Consider the following 17765-nt stretch of genomic DNA (forward strand, 5'->3'; position numbering starts at 1 on the left):
ACGGATCTCACGGAGCAAAGGCATATGAGAGAACTGGTCACGCTGAAGCAACCAATTCTTGGTCCATGAACTCCTCCCCACCCTGTTCATGGACTGGACTTGTGTCAAGGTCAGGACCCCAACACCAAGCCCCCGCACAGCACGAACTCTACGAGGAGTATGTATACGCAACTTGGCTAGAAAACGGTCGGCTGCTCAGAACGAAGTAACAGAACGCACTGAAGAACAGCAAGGCCTGTGAAGAGCGACCTGAAAAACAGTAACGAACGAAGAAGAACACAATGACTATAAGTCACGCGGAACTTGCTTGCACGCACTGAAGAGCAGATACAAACCCATAAGCACAAACTGAACCGCAGAAAACGATCTGAAAGCCACGAGTCTGAAAAAGCGCGAATTGTCTCTCACCAAACTTTTACTAACACGAGATTAGCAAAAGGCGCCCAAAGGGTGCCGCGCTTGGTTCTGAACTGGCCTTTTCTAGTCTCGTCGTACGTGGTTGACGTCACCGCGTTGTTGGCGATCGGAAATTCCGACAACTTTGTGCGACCGTGTGTACGCAAAACAAGTTTGAGCCAACATCCGTCGGAAAAAATCCTAGGATTTTGTTTTCGGAATGTCGGAACAAAGTCCAACCGTTTGTACGGGCCATAAGTCTTGCTCTCCACAAATCTGGCCTTTATGGCAAGAAGAAAGCCATTGTTTAAAGGAAACCATAAGAAGTCCCTTTGCAGTTTGCGAGAAGACATGTGAGGGACACAGCAAATATGTGGAAGAAGGTGCTCTGGCCAGATGAGACCAAAATTGAACTTTTTAGCCTAAAGACAAAACGCTATGTGTGGTGGAAAACTAACATTGCACATCACCCTCAACACACCATCCCCACCTTGAAACATGGTGGTGGCAGCATCATGTTGTGGGGATGCTTTTCTTCCGCAGGGACAGGGAAGTTGATCAGAGTTGAGAAGATGGATAGAGAAAAATACAGGGCATTCTTAGAAGAAAACGGCGACCCTAAACATACACCCAGAGTTACAATAGAATGGTTTAGATCAAAGCATATTCATGTGTTAGAATGGCCCAGTCAAAGTCCAGACTTAAATCCAATTGAGAACCTGTGGCAAGATGTGAAAATTGCTAATCTGACAGAGCTTGAGCTATTTTGCAAAAAAGAATGGGCAAAAATGTCACTCTCTAGATGTGCAAAGCTGGTAGAGACATCCCCAAAAAGACTTGCAGCTATAATTGCAGCGAAAGGTGGTTCTACAAAGTATTGGATACAAATTCACGCCACACTCTTTTTAGATATTTATTTGTAAAAAATTTGGAAAACTATTTATCATTTTTCTTTTACACTCCTCAATTATGTGCCACTTTGTGTTGGTCTATCACAAAAAATCCAAATAAAATACATTTATGTTTTTGGTTGTACCATGATAAAATGTGGAAAATTTCAAGGGGTGTGAATACTTTTTCAAGGCACTGTAAACCCAGGACCCTGCATTCACTAGATCTGGTTTCCCACAGCACACAGAGCATGGAAATCAAATTGTTTTAGTAAATATAAACTGTTTAAGGCTGGGTTCACACAGCAGCACGCTCCCGCTCACAGCAGGAGTCCGGTGCGTCTCCATTCACCGCTTCAGGTCCGAATTCAGCCCAAATTTTTGGCTGAATTTGGACCTGCAACAGACCAAAAGACGCATTGGGGCTCCTGTGCAATTTGCACCAAAGCCCCTGCGGCGATTTGTGATCCGGGTCCATAGAGAGCTGGTCACAATCTACTGCTATGCAAATTGGATGTGGGGTAACCTGCATCCAATTCGCACTGGTGTGAACCCAGCCTTATACCTTTTCTCATCAGCAATTAGAACAGTCTTGTGACTTCTATCAGTGTCTGATTAACCACCTCAATACAGGGCACTTGCACCCCCTTCCTGCCCAGGCCATTTTTCATCTTTCAGCGCTATCACACTTTGAATGACAATTGAGCGATCATGCAACGCTGTACCCAAATTAATTTTTAATAGTTTTCTTCACACTAATAGAGCTTTGTTTTGGTGGTATTTAATCACTGCTGGGTTTTTTATTTTTTACAAGCAAAAAGAAAAAAGACCGAAAATTTTGAAAAAAAACGTTTTTCTTAGTTTTTTTCAGTAAATTTTGTAAATAAGTAATTTTTCTCTGTCACTGATGTGCACTGATGAGGCGGCACTTATGGGCACTGATTAGGTGGCACTGATGTGGAGGCACTAATATGCCACACTGATGGGCACTGATAGGTGGCACTGATGGGCACTGATAGATGGCACTGGTGGGCATTGATAGGTAGACCTGGTAGGCACTGATAGGTGGCACTGATAGGTGGCACTGGTGGGCACTGATAGGTGGCACTGATAGGCGGCACTGATGGGCACTGGTAGGTGGCACTGGTGGGAACTGATAGGTGGCACTAATAAGCACTGATGGGTGGCACCGATGGGCAGCACTGATGGGCACTGAAAATCAGCACTGATTGGCATCACTAATGGGCAGGGATTGGTGTCACTGATGGGCACTGCTGGGGCTTTACTGTAATCGAGGCACTGATGATCAGTGCCCTGGTTACTTGCCCTGGTCTCCCCTGCGAGGAGATTTACGAATATTTATTTTTACATTGAGATGTAACTGCATTGACCAGGACATGTATGTGTTAATAAAGTGTTTAAAAATGATGAATATCTTTAGAACTGGTTGCCTAAATTTCACATTGGAGATGTACATATGTTTGTAGTATCCATCCTAAAAATCCAGCATTTTCCACTGAACAGCTCCTCATTTAAAGGGTAACTTCACTAATGGTAAAATAAAAAAGCAAATAAAAAATAATATAGCATATACAATTGCGACATAAGTCATATTGTAATTAAGTGTTATTAAAAATGACTTTTCCTTTTCAATCTGCAGCTCTTTAATTTTTTGTAAAGTGCAATGCAACACGGCTACCTGGAGGTTTTCTGTATATAGAATGCGTACAGATCGCACCCAGAAACATCTCTTCCTGCTTGTGTGATTGGCTCATTGATTTTCCCAGAAGTCTGCACTAAGAAACAAGACAGATTTTTGGCATCCCTTGTAACACAAATGTCATTTTTGGTGAGATACTCCCAATAGGAAAGGGTACAGACCCTGCAATTTTCCTCATTAGAGCCCTGATTCTGCTGCAGCAGCTCATTGATAATTCTGAAACCACTCCCATCAGACTCACTTTGCACAGGGGCACAGAGGAAAAAATATTGATTTCTTCAGGAATAACCAAAGGTAGTAATCTGCAACAAAGTTTGTGAAAATCCTTGTAATGTACATAGATCACTCAGAGGGGAAGGTTTTGTTACTCTTTAAATATTTTATTCCATTGTGACCATAGAGCTCTATGCAGCTTCATGACCACCTCAGTGCAAGGATTGTAAAACAGCCAATGCTGTAACCATTTTAACCACTTCCCACCCGGCCTATAACAGATTGATGGCCAGGAAATGGTTCTGTTATCCTTACTGGGCGTCATATGACGTCCAGCAGGATAAAATGCCAGCGCGCGCCTGTGGGGGCACGCAGCGATCTCGAGTGCGACATGTCAGTTTGACACACCGCATCTGTGATAAGAAGCCTCTGACAGAGGCGTCTTACCACGTGATCAGCTGTGATCAATCACAGCTGATCATCGTATGAACCAGGAAGTGCCGGTAAACGGCATTCCTCGGTTTGCGCTGACAGAGAGAGCCGATCGGCGGCTCTCTCTGTCAGAGGGGGGGCCTGTGCTGATAATCAGCACACTGATTATCAGCACAGCCTCCATCAAATGTACCAATAAGCTGCCAATCGGCGCCCAGTCAGAGCCCCATCATAACCCCTTGCCAGTTCCCAAAAAGGGCCAATCGGTGTCCATCACAGTGCCAATCAGTGTCAAGCATTAACACCTGTCAGTACCTGCCCAATCAGTGCTGCCCATCAGTGCCATCTATTAGTGTCCATCAATGCCACCTGTCAGTGCAAATCAGTGCCACCAGTCAGTTTCCCATCAGTGCCGCTTGTCGGTGCCAATCAATGCCGCCTGTCAGTGCCACCTGTCAGTGCCCATTAGTCCCCAGATGATGGCTTTTTAGCAGAAACGCGTCGGGTGGATCCACCACAATTACAGCTACTTGCCTTTACATGCTCTTGATGATCTTTAACATGTGAGTCTGTTTTTATACTCTTTTAAATAAATTAGTTTTTATGTTATCACGCTATGCGAGTTTTTCATTCATTTTCGCATGGTATGTGAACACCCGTTTGTGGCCCCCTATTGGAACATTATCCTTGTGCCGCCGCTGGTGATCGTTGGTGCCAAGTTGCTGTCCTGACATAGGATCCATCGCGGCTGTCCAAGGAGATGTACCCTTATAACCAGCTGGTCTCAAAGCCTTTGTGACTTGTGTGGCATAAGCCTCCCCAAGTCAACAACATCTGGTAAGCCTCCTAAGACTCTTGGTGGCGGCTTCTTCACCATTCTAGCCTTTCCTGAACTGCTGTTGGTCTCAAACATCTGTCCAGACCTCCGAGGTTTTCCTTATATCTTTGGACTTTAATATATATTGTTTTTTACCAACATATGCTTGGACTGCTGCTTATAATTATTATTTATTTCTAAAATCAAAAATGATAATGCGCCAACCAAGAGGCAAAGCAGCCGAACACAACAATCAGACAAAATTGTAAAAAAATATATAAAAATAAGTGTGGCGCTAAAAAAGATGTCCTTTATTGGGCAGAGCCAAACAGAATGGTATCTGGAGGGCAGTGTGCACAACAAAGAATATTGATGAAAATAGGTCCTATAGGACTGTTATTGTCTTCACCAAAAACAAAACAAATGATGAGAACCGCAAGATATACAAATAATATATATAAGTGAAGCGTATATAAACTATTGTAGCCCCTGAAGTGACAAAACAATACATGTGCATATATTCAAAAATATATATATAAACCAATATACAAGGAACCACCTAACCCAACAATAGGGAAAAGTAGTAATGTGCAAAAGAACCAAGAAAACGTGAAAGTTTAGTACATCACAAATGTGTATTCCACACAAATAAAACGTGTAAATGAGAGGTCCATCCGGGACTTCTATAAAATAGGTGACCCAAAATCAATGTGTAAAGAACCACCTAACCCAACAATAGGGAAAAGTGGTTGTGTACAAAAAAACAAAAAAAACAAAAAAATTATAAAAATTAGTTTAGTGCGTCACAAATGTGTGTTACACACAAATCAAACGTGTATATGAAAAAACATCCGGGACTTCTGTGGGTGACCCAAGATCCAAATAATGTGGTGGGAAAACAATCAACAGCCACCAAGATCAATGCTGGAGGACCAATGGATCCAAAGGTGGCATCCACGAGATCTGGTGATAAACCTCTGTGTGAAAGGTGTAGGCATATGTACCCTTACCGGAGGTGGTGGACTCCCAGTCAGCGACTTGGGAGTCAAACAGACTTGTATAGAAGCAGGGGGGGTAGCTCCTGGATCCCAATAGCTGCAGATGGTGAAGGAATGGCAACACTCACCGACTCGATCGCTTTGATCTCACCGACTTATCCCATCAAAGTTATCAGTACTTGTTGTAGATCTAACTCCATAGGCAGGAAGTCAATCCTCAAAAGGAAAAAACGAAGGCTTCCCCATAGTGTGAATCAACTAAGAACCAGCTTTATTAAAACGAATAATAAAACACTATGGCTCTTCAAAAGAGGACAATAAAAAATAGCGCTAAAATTCAAATGGTGGCAAGACAGGCATAACAAACCCTACGCGTTTCGTCCGAAGGGACTTCAACTGGGGTATATACCTGTCAGCCACTTGTGCCTGTATATATGTATAAACAATTAATAATCAAAAAGTAACAGCTGTTCGTGCCATGTATATCGTCATTTCCGGATTACGGGAAAATGGCGTCCGCATCCAACATGGTCCAATCATAGTGATGCTAAAATCGGCCTGTAACCAAGCCTCAATGTGGGTGGCCCAATCATATTAAAGCCGGATGTCACATCACCGAACACGTGTCAAAGAAAGAGTCACATGGTATCCCTCCTCCTGTAGGGCTTCGGGACGGGCAATGCAACATCCGGTCACACTCATCAGTACCTCCAACCTATCCACAACAACTAGGATGGAATATAACATCCAATCCAGGAGAAAGGTGAGGGCGTGTGACGTCACTCCGTCGTACGACCGGATGTGACGAAGACGAGAACAGTGGTGGAACGCAAATGCGTGTCACGTCCTGTTCTAATAGGAATTAGTGAACGGAAACACTGGAACTTGGAGCGCAATGCGATCCAACTATAGCAACAGAAAAACACAAACTGTAAGTGTGATTTAAAACGCTGACATGGCACGAACATTGTTAATTTCAACAGCAAAACAACTGTACAATAAAAATTGACAGTGTACTGTATCCCTACCAACAAAATCAACAGTAAAGTTTGCAAATCACTGTCATCATATCTAAAACTTATAGGGCAAAAAAGGGCCTCTAAATGTGAGCATATAAGATAAGAATACCCAAAAAAAATTTACAAAGATAAGCCAAATAATCAAAGAAATATTTAAAATATATAAAAAGAGATAATCCATAAACTATAATCAAAATCAAATGGGTTAGACAAGAAACATCTATGGTAATTAGAAACTGGCTATTAACTGGGTAGCAGCGAAACCAAAGAAGCCATGGGGACTATGTATCAAAATATTCGAATATGTTAAACATAGAAATTCATCCTTAAGGAGTACAGGACTGGTCAAGTACCTTAAAAGGCAATAAGCCGAAGGGGAATTATGACTGATTGATAAAGGAATTTATGTCCCATTCGATGTTGAGGCCAAATGGTGAATAACACTTTAATTGGTGTATCCAAAAAGTCTCAAGTCTAGAGACACCCCTCTTCATAGACTCACCCCTCCAATGAGGGGTGAATTTATCAATGACTTGGAACTGAGTTCCATTAGGATCTTGGTTATGGCAATGCCGGAAATGTTTGGGTACACTGTGATTTGTAATGCCTTTTTTGATATTGGCTATATGTTCATTCCCTCTAATTGCAAAAGTACGTATAGTACGCCCCACGTACTGTTTCTTACAGGGACACGTAATTAAATAAACCACGTATCTAGTCTCACATGTCAGAAAATGTTTAATCTGATACTCCTTCCCGGTGGTAGTGGAGACAAATGTCTCGGTCTTCCTACGTCCAGAACTACTGTGTGTGCAGACTTTACAACGCTTGCAGGGAAAAAAACCCTTCATATTGTGGAAGAAGGAACGAGTCGCTGGGGGATCAATGGTGTTGGGGGCAATTTGGTTCTTTATAGAGGGAGCACCTCTATAAATAACACCACCTCGCTCGGGGAGAACAGGACCCAATATTGGATCATTTTTTAGAACTCTCCAATGTCTCCCTATGATGTCTTTGATCTGTCTGTGTTGTATGGAGAAATTAGTTAGGAGGGACCACTTATGTCTACTGTCGGAATCCCTTCTAGGTTTGACAGCTAACAGAGATTCCCTGTTTATCTGAGCAACCTTATCAATTTCACTATCGATTTCACTAGGGTCATAACCTTTGTCTACAAATCTGGACTTCAAAATCTGTGTCTGGTGGAAATAGTCCGTGAGAGTACTGCAATTACGTCTGATCCGTGTAAACTGGCTACGTGGAACAGATTTTACCCAAGTAGCGTGGTGACAACTATTGACCGGAATGTAACCATTCCGGTCGGTAGGTTTGAAAAACGTCTTGGTCTCCAAACGGTTGTCAACTACTACTATCTCGAGATCGAGAAAATGAATCGCGGAAGAGCTGACCTCATATTTCAACTCTATCCCAATATCATTATCATTTAGTCTACATAAAAAATCATGCAGAGATTGGGTACTACCCCTCCATAGGAGGAGGATGTCGTCTATGTACCTCACCCAGAGGGCTAACTCCGGGGGGTCTAAAGCATAGATTTAGAATCCTGGTTCCGATATTTCAATGAGGTTGGGATCTCCCTCTTGAAATTCCTAATAGATAAAAAGAAAGCAAGAATGGTGACTATAGACAGAGAGATAAAGGAGATCAAAGAAAAATTGGTATCCTTTAGGTCCTCCTCTGAATATGCCACACATTCAACTGCCCTTAGAACTCTTTTAGAAAAAGAAGAGAAGGACCAGAAAATTAAAAAACAAAAAAAGTACACCAGGGATGTCAACGACTACAAAAGTGGTTGTGTCTTCTCTTGGCAAACGGTGGATGATGGACCTGCTGTTTCTGAAAGGGGTTCAAGTCAGATGGACGTTCTGGAACAGCAGTACCCCCAATCCCAACCGCTCCCACTTAGAGGTGCTGATACGACAGACCATAGGGTTGTTGACCATCATCCACCCGCTCCCCCTAAAACCCCGAAAAATTATCGGAAGGGTCCTCCGGTTAATTCCAGAGGTAGAGATAGAGGAGGGAGAAGTAGAGGCAGAGGACAGAGAGATATGTCCTCTAACCGGAACCACCAAAGATCCACACCTAGAAGAGAGAACCATTATGATAGATATAATGAACACTTTGAACATTTTTACCCGCAGAGAACACCAGTGCGGACATATAACAGGTATTCCCCTTTAAGGAATGATAGATCTAGGGAGAATCATAACTCCTATTATCCCTACAGAGAATCTGAGTCGAATTATTACAATAGATCACCTTTTAATTACAACCAACAACCGGTCCCCCCCTACCAAGGGGATTTTCCCAGGGACCCAGTGAGACAAAAAAGGGCCATAGACGGAAACGGGGGACTAGAGGGGGGAGACGCTCCCGACAAAAGAAAACGGGTCTAAAAGGAAGTGGGATATTTAATCTTAGTAAAGCAGATTTATCGGAGGCGGAACTCCTAGTCCTGGAAAAGGGTTTGAAGTTTGCTCCGCCTAACAAACTGAATAAATTCAATACCTTTATAGATATTCAGAAATATGTACGGAAATTAAATGTACAAAGATATATTATTGCTAACCCCACTAGACCCAAAGTTGAAGTAAATTCGCATATAGTCCATTCAGGACTTTCGAATCCCTCCCTCTTCAACCCTCCAGGCCCCACTGCTCCTTCTATTAAAGTTTTTCGAGATTTGGTCTTACAAGACCTGGATAAATTACCTATTAAGAGGTCGTTCAACGATCCATCCTTAAAAATCGGACTCAAGAAATTATGCGAACGGAAAGATTTAATTATCCGGCCCGCGGATAAAGGGGGTGGGATAGTTGTTCTAGATAGAAACGACTATCATCTAGAGATGACTAGAATCCTAAGTGACACTGACACCTACTCAAGGGTGTATACTAATCCCACAGCTTCTTACACGAAATCACTTACAGATTTGGTTGATACGGGGTTTCAGTTGGGCATCCTCAATAATAAAGAAAAAAGTTTTTTGATTCCAGTCGCCCCGAGAATCCCGGTAATTTATTACTTACCAAAAGTGCATAAGAACATCACACAACCTCCCGGCCGACCTATCATCAGCGGCATTGATTCTATTACTTCCCGCATAGGAAGATATATTGATTTCTTTTTACAACCTATCGTTCAATCCGTACCATCTTACTTAAGGGATACCAAGGACACCATTTCCAAACTCAATAGTATTACCTATAGCAACGATTTGCTTTTGGTTACAGCTGACGTCACGTCACTATATACCTCTATACCCCACCATGCGGGTTTTGCAGCAGTTGAACTCTTCCTGTCTAGAGAGGAGTCTATTCCCAAAACTCAACAGAGATTCATCATGGACCTTTTACGGTTCGCTACCAAACATAATTACTTTTGGTATAATGGTGATTTTTTTATCCAACAGAAGGGAGTAGCTATGGGCGCTAAGTTCGCCCCTAGCCTGGCTAATATTTTTATGGCCCGTTGGGAGGAGGATGTCGTCTATGCTTTAGACCCCCCGGAGTTAGCCCTCTGGGTGAGGTACATAGACGACATCCTCCTCCTATGGAGGGGTAGTACCCAATCTCTGCATGATTTTTTATGTAGACTAAATGATAATGATATTGGGATAGAGTTGAAATATGAGGTCAGCTCTTCCGCGATTCATTTTCTCGATCTCGAGATAGTAGTAGTTGACAACCGTTTGGAGACCAAGACGTTTTTCAAACCTACCGACCGGAATGGTTACATTCCGGTCGATAGTTGTCACCACGCTACTTGGTTAAAATCTGTTCCACGTAGCCAGTTTACACGGATCAGACGTAATTGCAGTACTCTCACGGACTATTTCCACCAGACACAGATTTTGAAGTCCAGATTTGTAGACAAAGGTTATGACCCTAGTGAAATCGATAGTGAAATTGATAAGGTTGCTCAGATAAACAGGGAATCTCTGTTAGCTGTCAAACCTAGAAGGGATTCCGACAGTAGACATAAGTGGTCCCTCCTAACTAATTTCTCCATACAACACAGACAGATCAAAGACATCATAGGGAGACATTGGAGAGTTCTAAAAAATGATCCAATATTGGGTCCTGTTCTCCCCGAGCGAGGTGGTGTTATTTATAGAGGTGCTCCCTCTATAAAGAACCAAATTGCCCCCAACACCATTGATCCCCCGGCGACTCGTTCCTTCTTCCACAATATGAAGGTTTTTTTTCCCTGCAAGCGTTGTAACGTCTGCACACACAGTAGTTCTGGACATGGGAAAGCCGAGACATTTGTCTCCACTACCACCGGGAAGGAGTATCAGATTAAACATTTTCTGACATGTGAGACTAGATACGTGGTTTATTTAATTACGTGTCCCTGTAAGAAACAGTACGTGGGGCGTACTATACGTACTTTTGCAATTAGAGGGAATGAACATATAGCCAATATCAAAAAAGGCCTTACAAATCACAGTGTACCCAAACATTTCCGGCATTGCCATAACCAAGATCCTAATGGAACTCAGTTCCAAGTCATTGATAAATTCACCCCTCATTGGAGGGGTGAGTCTATGAAGAGGGGTGTCTCTAGACTTGAGACTTTTTGGATACACCAATTAAAGTGTTATTCACCATTTGGCCTCAACATCGAATGGGACATAAATTCCTTTATCAATCAGTCATAATTCCCCTTCGGCTTATTGCCTTTTAAGGTACTTGACCAGTCCTGTACTCCTTAAGGATGAATTTCTATGTTTAACATATTCGAATATTTTGATACATAGTCCCCATGGCTTCTTTGGTTTCGCTGCTACCCAGTTAATAGCCAGTTTCTAATTACCATAGATGTTTCTTGTCTAACCCATTTGATTTTGATTATAGTTTATGGATTATCTCTTTTTATATATTTTAAATATTTCTTTGATTATTTGGCTTATCTTTGTAAATTTTTTTTGGGTATTCTTATCTTATATGCTCACATTTAGAGGCCCTTTTTTGCCCTATAAGTTTTAGATATGATGACAGTGATTTGCAAACTTTACTGTTGATTTTGTTGGTAGGGATACAGTACACTGTCCATTTTTATTGTACAGTTGTTTTGCTGTTGAAATTAACAATGTTCGTGCCATGTCAGCGTTTTAAATCACACTTACAGTTTGTGTTTTTCTGTTGCTATAGTTGGATCGCATTGCGCTCCAAGTTCCAGTGTTTCCGTTCACTAATTCCTATTAGAACAGGACGTGACACGCATTTGCGTTCCACCACTGTTCTCGTCTTCGTCACATCCGGTCGTACGACGGAGTGACGTCACACGCCCTCACCTTTCTCCTGGATTGGATGTTATATTCCATCCTAGTTGTTGTGGATAGGTTGGAGGTACTGACGAGTGTGACCGGATGTTGCATTGCCCGTCCCGAAGCCCTACAGGAGGAGGGATACCATGTGACTCTTTCTTTGACACGTGTTCGGTGATGTGACATCCGGCTTTAATATGATTGGGCCACCCACATTGAGGCTTGGTTACAGGCCGATTTTAGCATTTTCCCGTAATCCGGAAATGACGATATACATGGCGCGAACAGCTGTTACTTTTTGATTATTAATTGTTTATACATATATACAGGCACAAGTGGCTGACAGGTATATACCCCAGTTGAAGTCCCTTCGGACGAAACGCGTAGGGTTTGTTATGCCTGTCTTGCCACCATTTGAATTTTAGCGCTATTTTTTATTGTCCTCTTTTGAAGAGCCATAGTGTTTTATTATTCGTTTTAATAAAGCTGGTTCTTAGTTGATTCACACTATGGGGAAGCCTTCGTTTTTTCCTTTTGAGGATTGACTTCCTGCCTATGGAGTTAGATCTACAACAAGTACTGATAACTTTGATGGGATAAGTCGGTGAGATCAAAGCGATCGAGTCGGTGAGTGTTGCCATTCCTTCACCATCTGCAGCTATTGGGATCCAGGAGCTACCCCCCCTTGCTTCTATACAAGTCTGTTTGACTCCCAAGTCGCTGACTGGGAGTCCACCACCTCCGGTAAGGGTACATATGCCTACACCTTTCACACAGAGGTTTATCACCAGATCTCGTGGATGCCACCTTTGGATCCATTGGTCCTCCAGCATTGATCTTGGTGGCTGTTGATTGTTTTCCCACCACATTATTTGGATCTTGGGTCACCCACAGAAGTCCCGGATGTTTTTTCATATACACGTTTGATTTGTGTGTAACACACATTTGTGACGCACTAAACTAATTTTTATAATTTTTTTGTTTTTTTTGTTTTTTTGTACACAACCACTTTTCCCTATTGTTGGGTTAGGTGGTTCTTTACACATTGATTTTGGGTCACCTATTTTATAGAAGTCCAGGATGGACCTCTCATTTACACGTTTTATTTGTGTGGAATACACATTTGTGATGTACTAAACTTTCACGTTTTCTTGGTTCTTTTGCACATTACTACTTTTCCCTATTGTTGGGTTAGGTGGTTCCTTGTATATTGGTTTATATATATATTTTTGAATATATGCACATGTATTGTTTTGTCACTTCAGGGGCTACAATAGTTTATATACGCTTCACTTATATATATTATTTGTATATCTTGCGGTTCTCATCATTTGTTTTGTTTTTGGTGAAGACAATAACAGTCCTATAGGACCTATTTTCATCAATATTCTTTGTTGTGCACACTGCCCTCCAGATACCATTCTGTTTGGCTCTGCCCAATAAAGGACATCTTTTTTAGCGCCACACTTATTTTTATAATTATTTATTTCTAGTTGGGTATTTTGGCACTCTTATTCACTTTGGTGATTTCCCCTCTAATCATTATTGTATCACCAGTATGCACATGTATATTGTACTGTATATTTCGCACAGGATATGATCATATCGTATCTATATATATTTTTTGTATTGTGAATTTTTACACTGAAATTTTTATTTTATGACTTTAGAATTTGTCATCTCTATTTATAACCTTTATATCAGGTTTTTGACACTGGTTTCTATATTTTCAGTTTATTTAGGTTTTATAGCGCTAGACTTTCGCATTCACATTTATTGCTTGGGTCTATAGCTGTGTTGGCTGCTGTTTTACCTACACCATACGCAGCGCTGTATTTCTTCTTTATATAGTGCCCATCAGTGCTGCATATCAGTGCTACCTATTGGTGCCCATCAGTGCTGCATATCAGTGCCCATCAATCCTACATATCAGTGCCCATTAGTGCCACCTTATCAGTGCCAACTCATCAGTGCCCGTCAGTGAAGGAGAAAACAACATTTTTTAACAGAAACAAAAAAAAACATTTTTTTTTTTTTTTTAAAATGTTGGTCTTTTTTAGTTTGTTTAGCAAAAAATAAAAACCACAGAGGTGATCAAATACCACCAAATGAAAGCTCTATCTGTGGGAACAAAATGATAAAAACTTAGTTTGGGTACCAATTGTCATTCAAATTGCAACAGCACTGAAAGCTGAAAATTGTCCTGGGCAGGAAGGGGCGAAAGTGCCTGGTATTGAAGTGGTTAAAGATACAAAATTATTATTTATCTATGTTCATTATTTTTTCTTTCCAGATTGTGTGCAGAAGTACCAAACCAATTGAGATGGCTGTAAAACAGAAGATCTCTATGTTCTGTCATGTTGAACCAGAACAGGTAAGTTACAGTGGCAAGAAAAAGTATGTGAAATTCCCAGCAATGTGATTCTTTTTTTGGAGATTGGCTTCCTCAGTGCTATTTTGCCATGGACATCCTGCTTACTCAAAGACTTATGTATTGTAGACTCGTGAATAGGGATGTCTGATGATTCTAGTGATGTCTTCCAGCTTTTAGCTGTTACTCGAGGGTTCTCTTTTTAACTCATTGAGGATTCTGCACCTTGGGGGTCACCCTGGCTGGGCACCCTTCTAGGAAGAGAAGCCACAGTACTAAACTGTCTCCATTTATAGATAGTCTGTCTACTGCTAGATGTCTAAACACTTGGAGATTGCTTTGTATCCCTTACCAGCATTAGGCCGGCCATAGATGGAGTGAATTTCTTTTCTGCAACCACGGATTGCAGGAAAGAAATTCACTCAATTCCCTCATCAGCACAGACAGTGTTGACAGAGGAATCTCTCCCCCCGAGCCATTGTGTCCTCCCAGCAAGGGGTGGTAAGGGGGAGCCATCCCCACTAGGAGAACACAGTGATTATTGCTAGCGGCTATAACAGCTGCTAGCGATAATCAGACAGGCTGGTTGTACCCAAATTGATCGATCAATCAACTGTTCTTTTAGCCTGCCCATACATAGTTCACATCTTGTCCTGCTAAACTGGCTGAGATTCGAACCAACTGTGGCCGGCTTTGAATTTCCTGGAGGAAAATCTCCCCAATAGGCACATAAATAGCAAAAAAAAAAAAAAAAAAAAAAACAAGAGAGGCTCAAACCCCTCTTCCCTCTTTGTCCTAAAATACCTAAAAAAATTAGCTTGATTTGGGTTTTAAAATATTGGACTCTCTACTCTTTTTCTATATCAAATTCTAATTCTGATTCAAAAGTTATTTTGTACCAAATGAATGTCATCTATTGTACAACGCAATAAACTGGTAAAGCTTGGCTGATTCATCGATGTGCATTTCTATTTTTACTGCTTGGAGTAAGTAGTTTAAATCAGTTTAACCGATTGCCACCTGCCCACTGTCAAATGACGGAGGGGCGGTCCGGCTCTCGTTCTGGGACGACGTCAAATGACATTGTCCCAGAACGGCCGCTCTAGTGTACCAACAGGGGCACGCAGAGTGGCGTTCGCGGCCACACTATGTTGCTAGAACATGGCATTACCCTGATCTCTGTAAAGAGCCATGGCTGCGGCTCTTTAACCATGTGATCGGCTGATCATCAGTGCCCTGATTACAATAACCGCCCACCAGTGCCCTGATTACAATAACCGCCCACCAGTGCCCTGATTACAATAACCGCCCACCAGTGCCAGCAATCAGTGCCCACAGGTGCCACCAATCAGTGCCCGTTAGTGATGCCTTCAGTGCTGGCTATCAGTGCTGCCTATCAGTGCCCTTCAGTGCCACCTAATCGGTGCCCATAAGTGCCGCCTCATCAGTGCCCATTAGTGCAGCCTATCAGTGCCCATCAGTGCCGCTTTATCAGTGACATCAGTGAAGGAGAAAAATTACTTATTTACAAAATTTACTGACAGAAACTAAGAAAATCTATTTTATTTATTCCAAATTTTCAGTCTATTTTTTTTTTTTTGTTTGTAAAAAATAAAAAACCCAGCAGTGATTAAATACCACCAAAAGAGAGCTCTATTTGTGTGGAGAAAATTATAAGAATTTCACATTGTTACAGTGTAGCATGACCGCGCAATTGTCATTCAAAATGCGACAGCGCTGAAAGCTCAAAATTGGCCTGGGCAAGAAGGGGTGAAAGTGCCCTGTAGGTAAGTGCCCCTGTAGGTAAGTGCCCCTTTACATAACAACTTTCCTTAGATGTCTGGGCAAAATTTAAAAAAATCATCTTATCAGTACATGTAAATCTCCCTATGTTTTGTCTCTTTAAATTGGTTCTAAAAACAGAAGTTTTTTTTTACCTTAATGCATTCTCTGCACTACCCTGAGTGCAGCTCCCCTCCCCCAAGACTTTCCCTGTATGGTGGCAGTACTAAGAGTGCAACCCCCTGTGGTTACTTTGGAAAAGCGCAAGCCAGTGTGCAGTGGACCTGAGCGACTGCGGCAATCACTATAGTCATAATTCATGCCTAAATGTCAGCTTTCAAGTGAATCTTCCTTCCTGGCTCCACCCCCCCACCATTCTAAAAAGCCCCCCCAACTTTATTTTTTAATTTCTTTTTTTACTTTTTTGTCCACTCCACACCCCACGGCACCATTCTAGCCTAGGCAAGAATGACATGTCCTGCTCTAGCAGCCTCCTGGGATACATTACATATCCCAGGAGGCTGCAGGTGTAGGACAAAGTCCCAGAAGAGGCAGAAGGCTCACAAGGACAGAGGTAGACTAAGATGGCGGCATGGGACCCAACACACCTGAGCAGCAGATCACAGCAGAACAACAATACAAATACTGGGCAGGTGAGTGTGTTAATGGAGGACAAATCTGCATGACTGGAAAGAGGGGATGAAAAAAATATTAACCCTTAAGTTTTGCACTGAAATGGGCTTGTAAAGGTTTATGGTCTAAAAGTGCTAAATTCCCAATATCAGGGCGGCCGATTTGTGCAGAATCACATACTGGTACTTGATGCTGCACATCCGGATCTGGGGCACGCACGCGTGCCGCTGGTGACCCGCTCCTGCTGTGATTGGTCACAGCGGTTTCCAGCAGACATGATGTCTGCTGGGACCCTCCGATCGCTTGAGGCATAGGCAGAACAGCGATCTGCCTATATAAGCAAGGCAGATTGCCGTTCTGTGACAAGGGAAGGCAGTGATCTTGTGTTTCTGTCAAGCTGGAACACAGATCTCTGCCTTCCCACAGTACAAGCACCCCCCCCCCACACAGTTAGAAAGCACTCCCTAGGAACACATTTAACCCTTTGATTGCCCTTGATGTAAACCCCTTTCCTGCCAGTGTCATTAGTGCAGTGACAGTGTATATTTTTTGCCACTGATCACTGTATTAGTGTCATTGGTCCCGAAAAGTTGCAAAAATGTCAGTTAGGTGTCCGGTTAGTCTGCAGCAATATTGCTGATCACCGCCATTACTAGTAAAAAAAAATAATAAATTCAAAAAATATATCCCATAGTTTGTAGACACTAAAACTTTTGCGCAAACCAATCAATATACGCTTATTGGGATTTTCTTACCAAAAATATGTAGCAGAATACATATTGGCCTAAATTGACGAAGAAATTAGATTTACATTTTTTTTATTGGGAATGTTTTATAGCAGAAAGTAAAAATGATTGTTGTTTTTTTTTTTTTAAATTGTCGGTCTTTTTTGGTTTATAGCGCAAAAAATTAAAAATGCAGAAATGATCAAATACCACCAAAAGAAAGCTCTATTTGTGGGAAAAAAAAAGAACATCAATTTTTATTTGGGTACAGCATCACATGAATGTGCAATTGTCAGTTAAAGCAACGCAGTGCCGTATTGCAAAAAATGGCCTGGTCATGAGGGGGGTAAACCTTCCGGAGCTGAAGATAGAGATAGAAAGAAATGGCAAAGAAATATGTTAGATATGTCCTCATACAGTACATACATAGTAGGTGTGATGTAGCTAATATATGGACAGTTATGATGAATTAA

At 41.9% G+C, this 17765-nt stretch overlaps 1 protein-coding gene across 3 annotated transcripts in view; it reads left to right on the top strand.

The window, feature by feature from the left end:
- CTPS2 (CTP synthase 2) overlaps positions 1-17765 on the top strand; it is a 409104-nt gene that overhangs the window by 96423 nt on the left and 294916 nt on the right. For all 3 annotated transcript variants that reach the window (XR_012241769.1, XM_073616921.1, XM_073616922.1), the window contains one exon: positions 14075-14155. Coding sequence is in view for 2 of the 3 variants with exons in the window: in XM_073616921.1 (XP_073473022.1) it covers positions 14075-14155 (81 nt within the window). In the remaining variant the exon portion in view is untranslated. The remainder of the gene's footprint in view (positions 1-14074; positions 14156-17765) is intronic.

This window comes from Aquarana catesbeiana, linkage group LG02 (genome assembly GCF_042186555.1).
Source record: "Aquarana catesbeiana isolate 2022-GZ linkage group LG02, ASM4218655v1, whole genome shotgun sequence".
Lineage (NCBI taxonomy): Eukaryota > Metazoa > Chordata > Amphibia > Anura > Ranidae > Aquarana > Aquarana catesbeiana.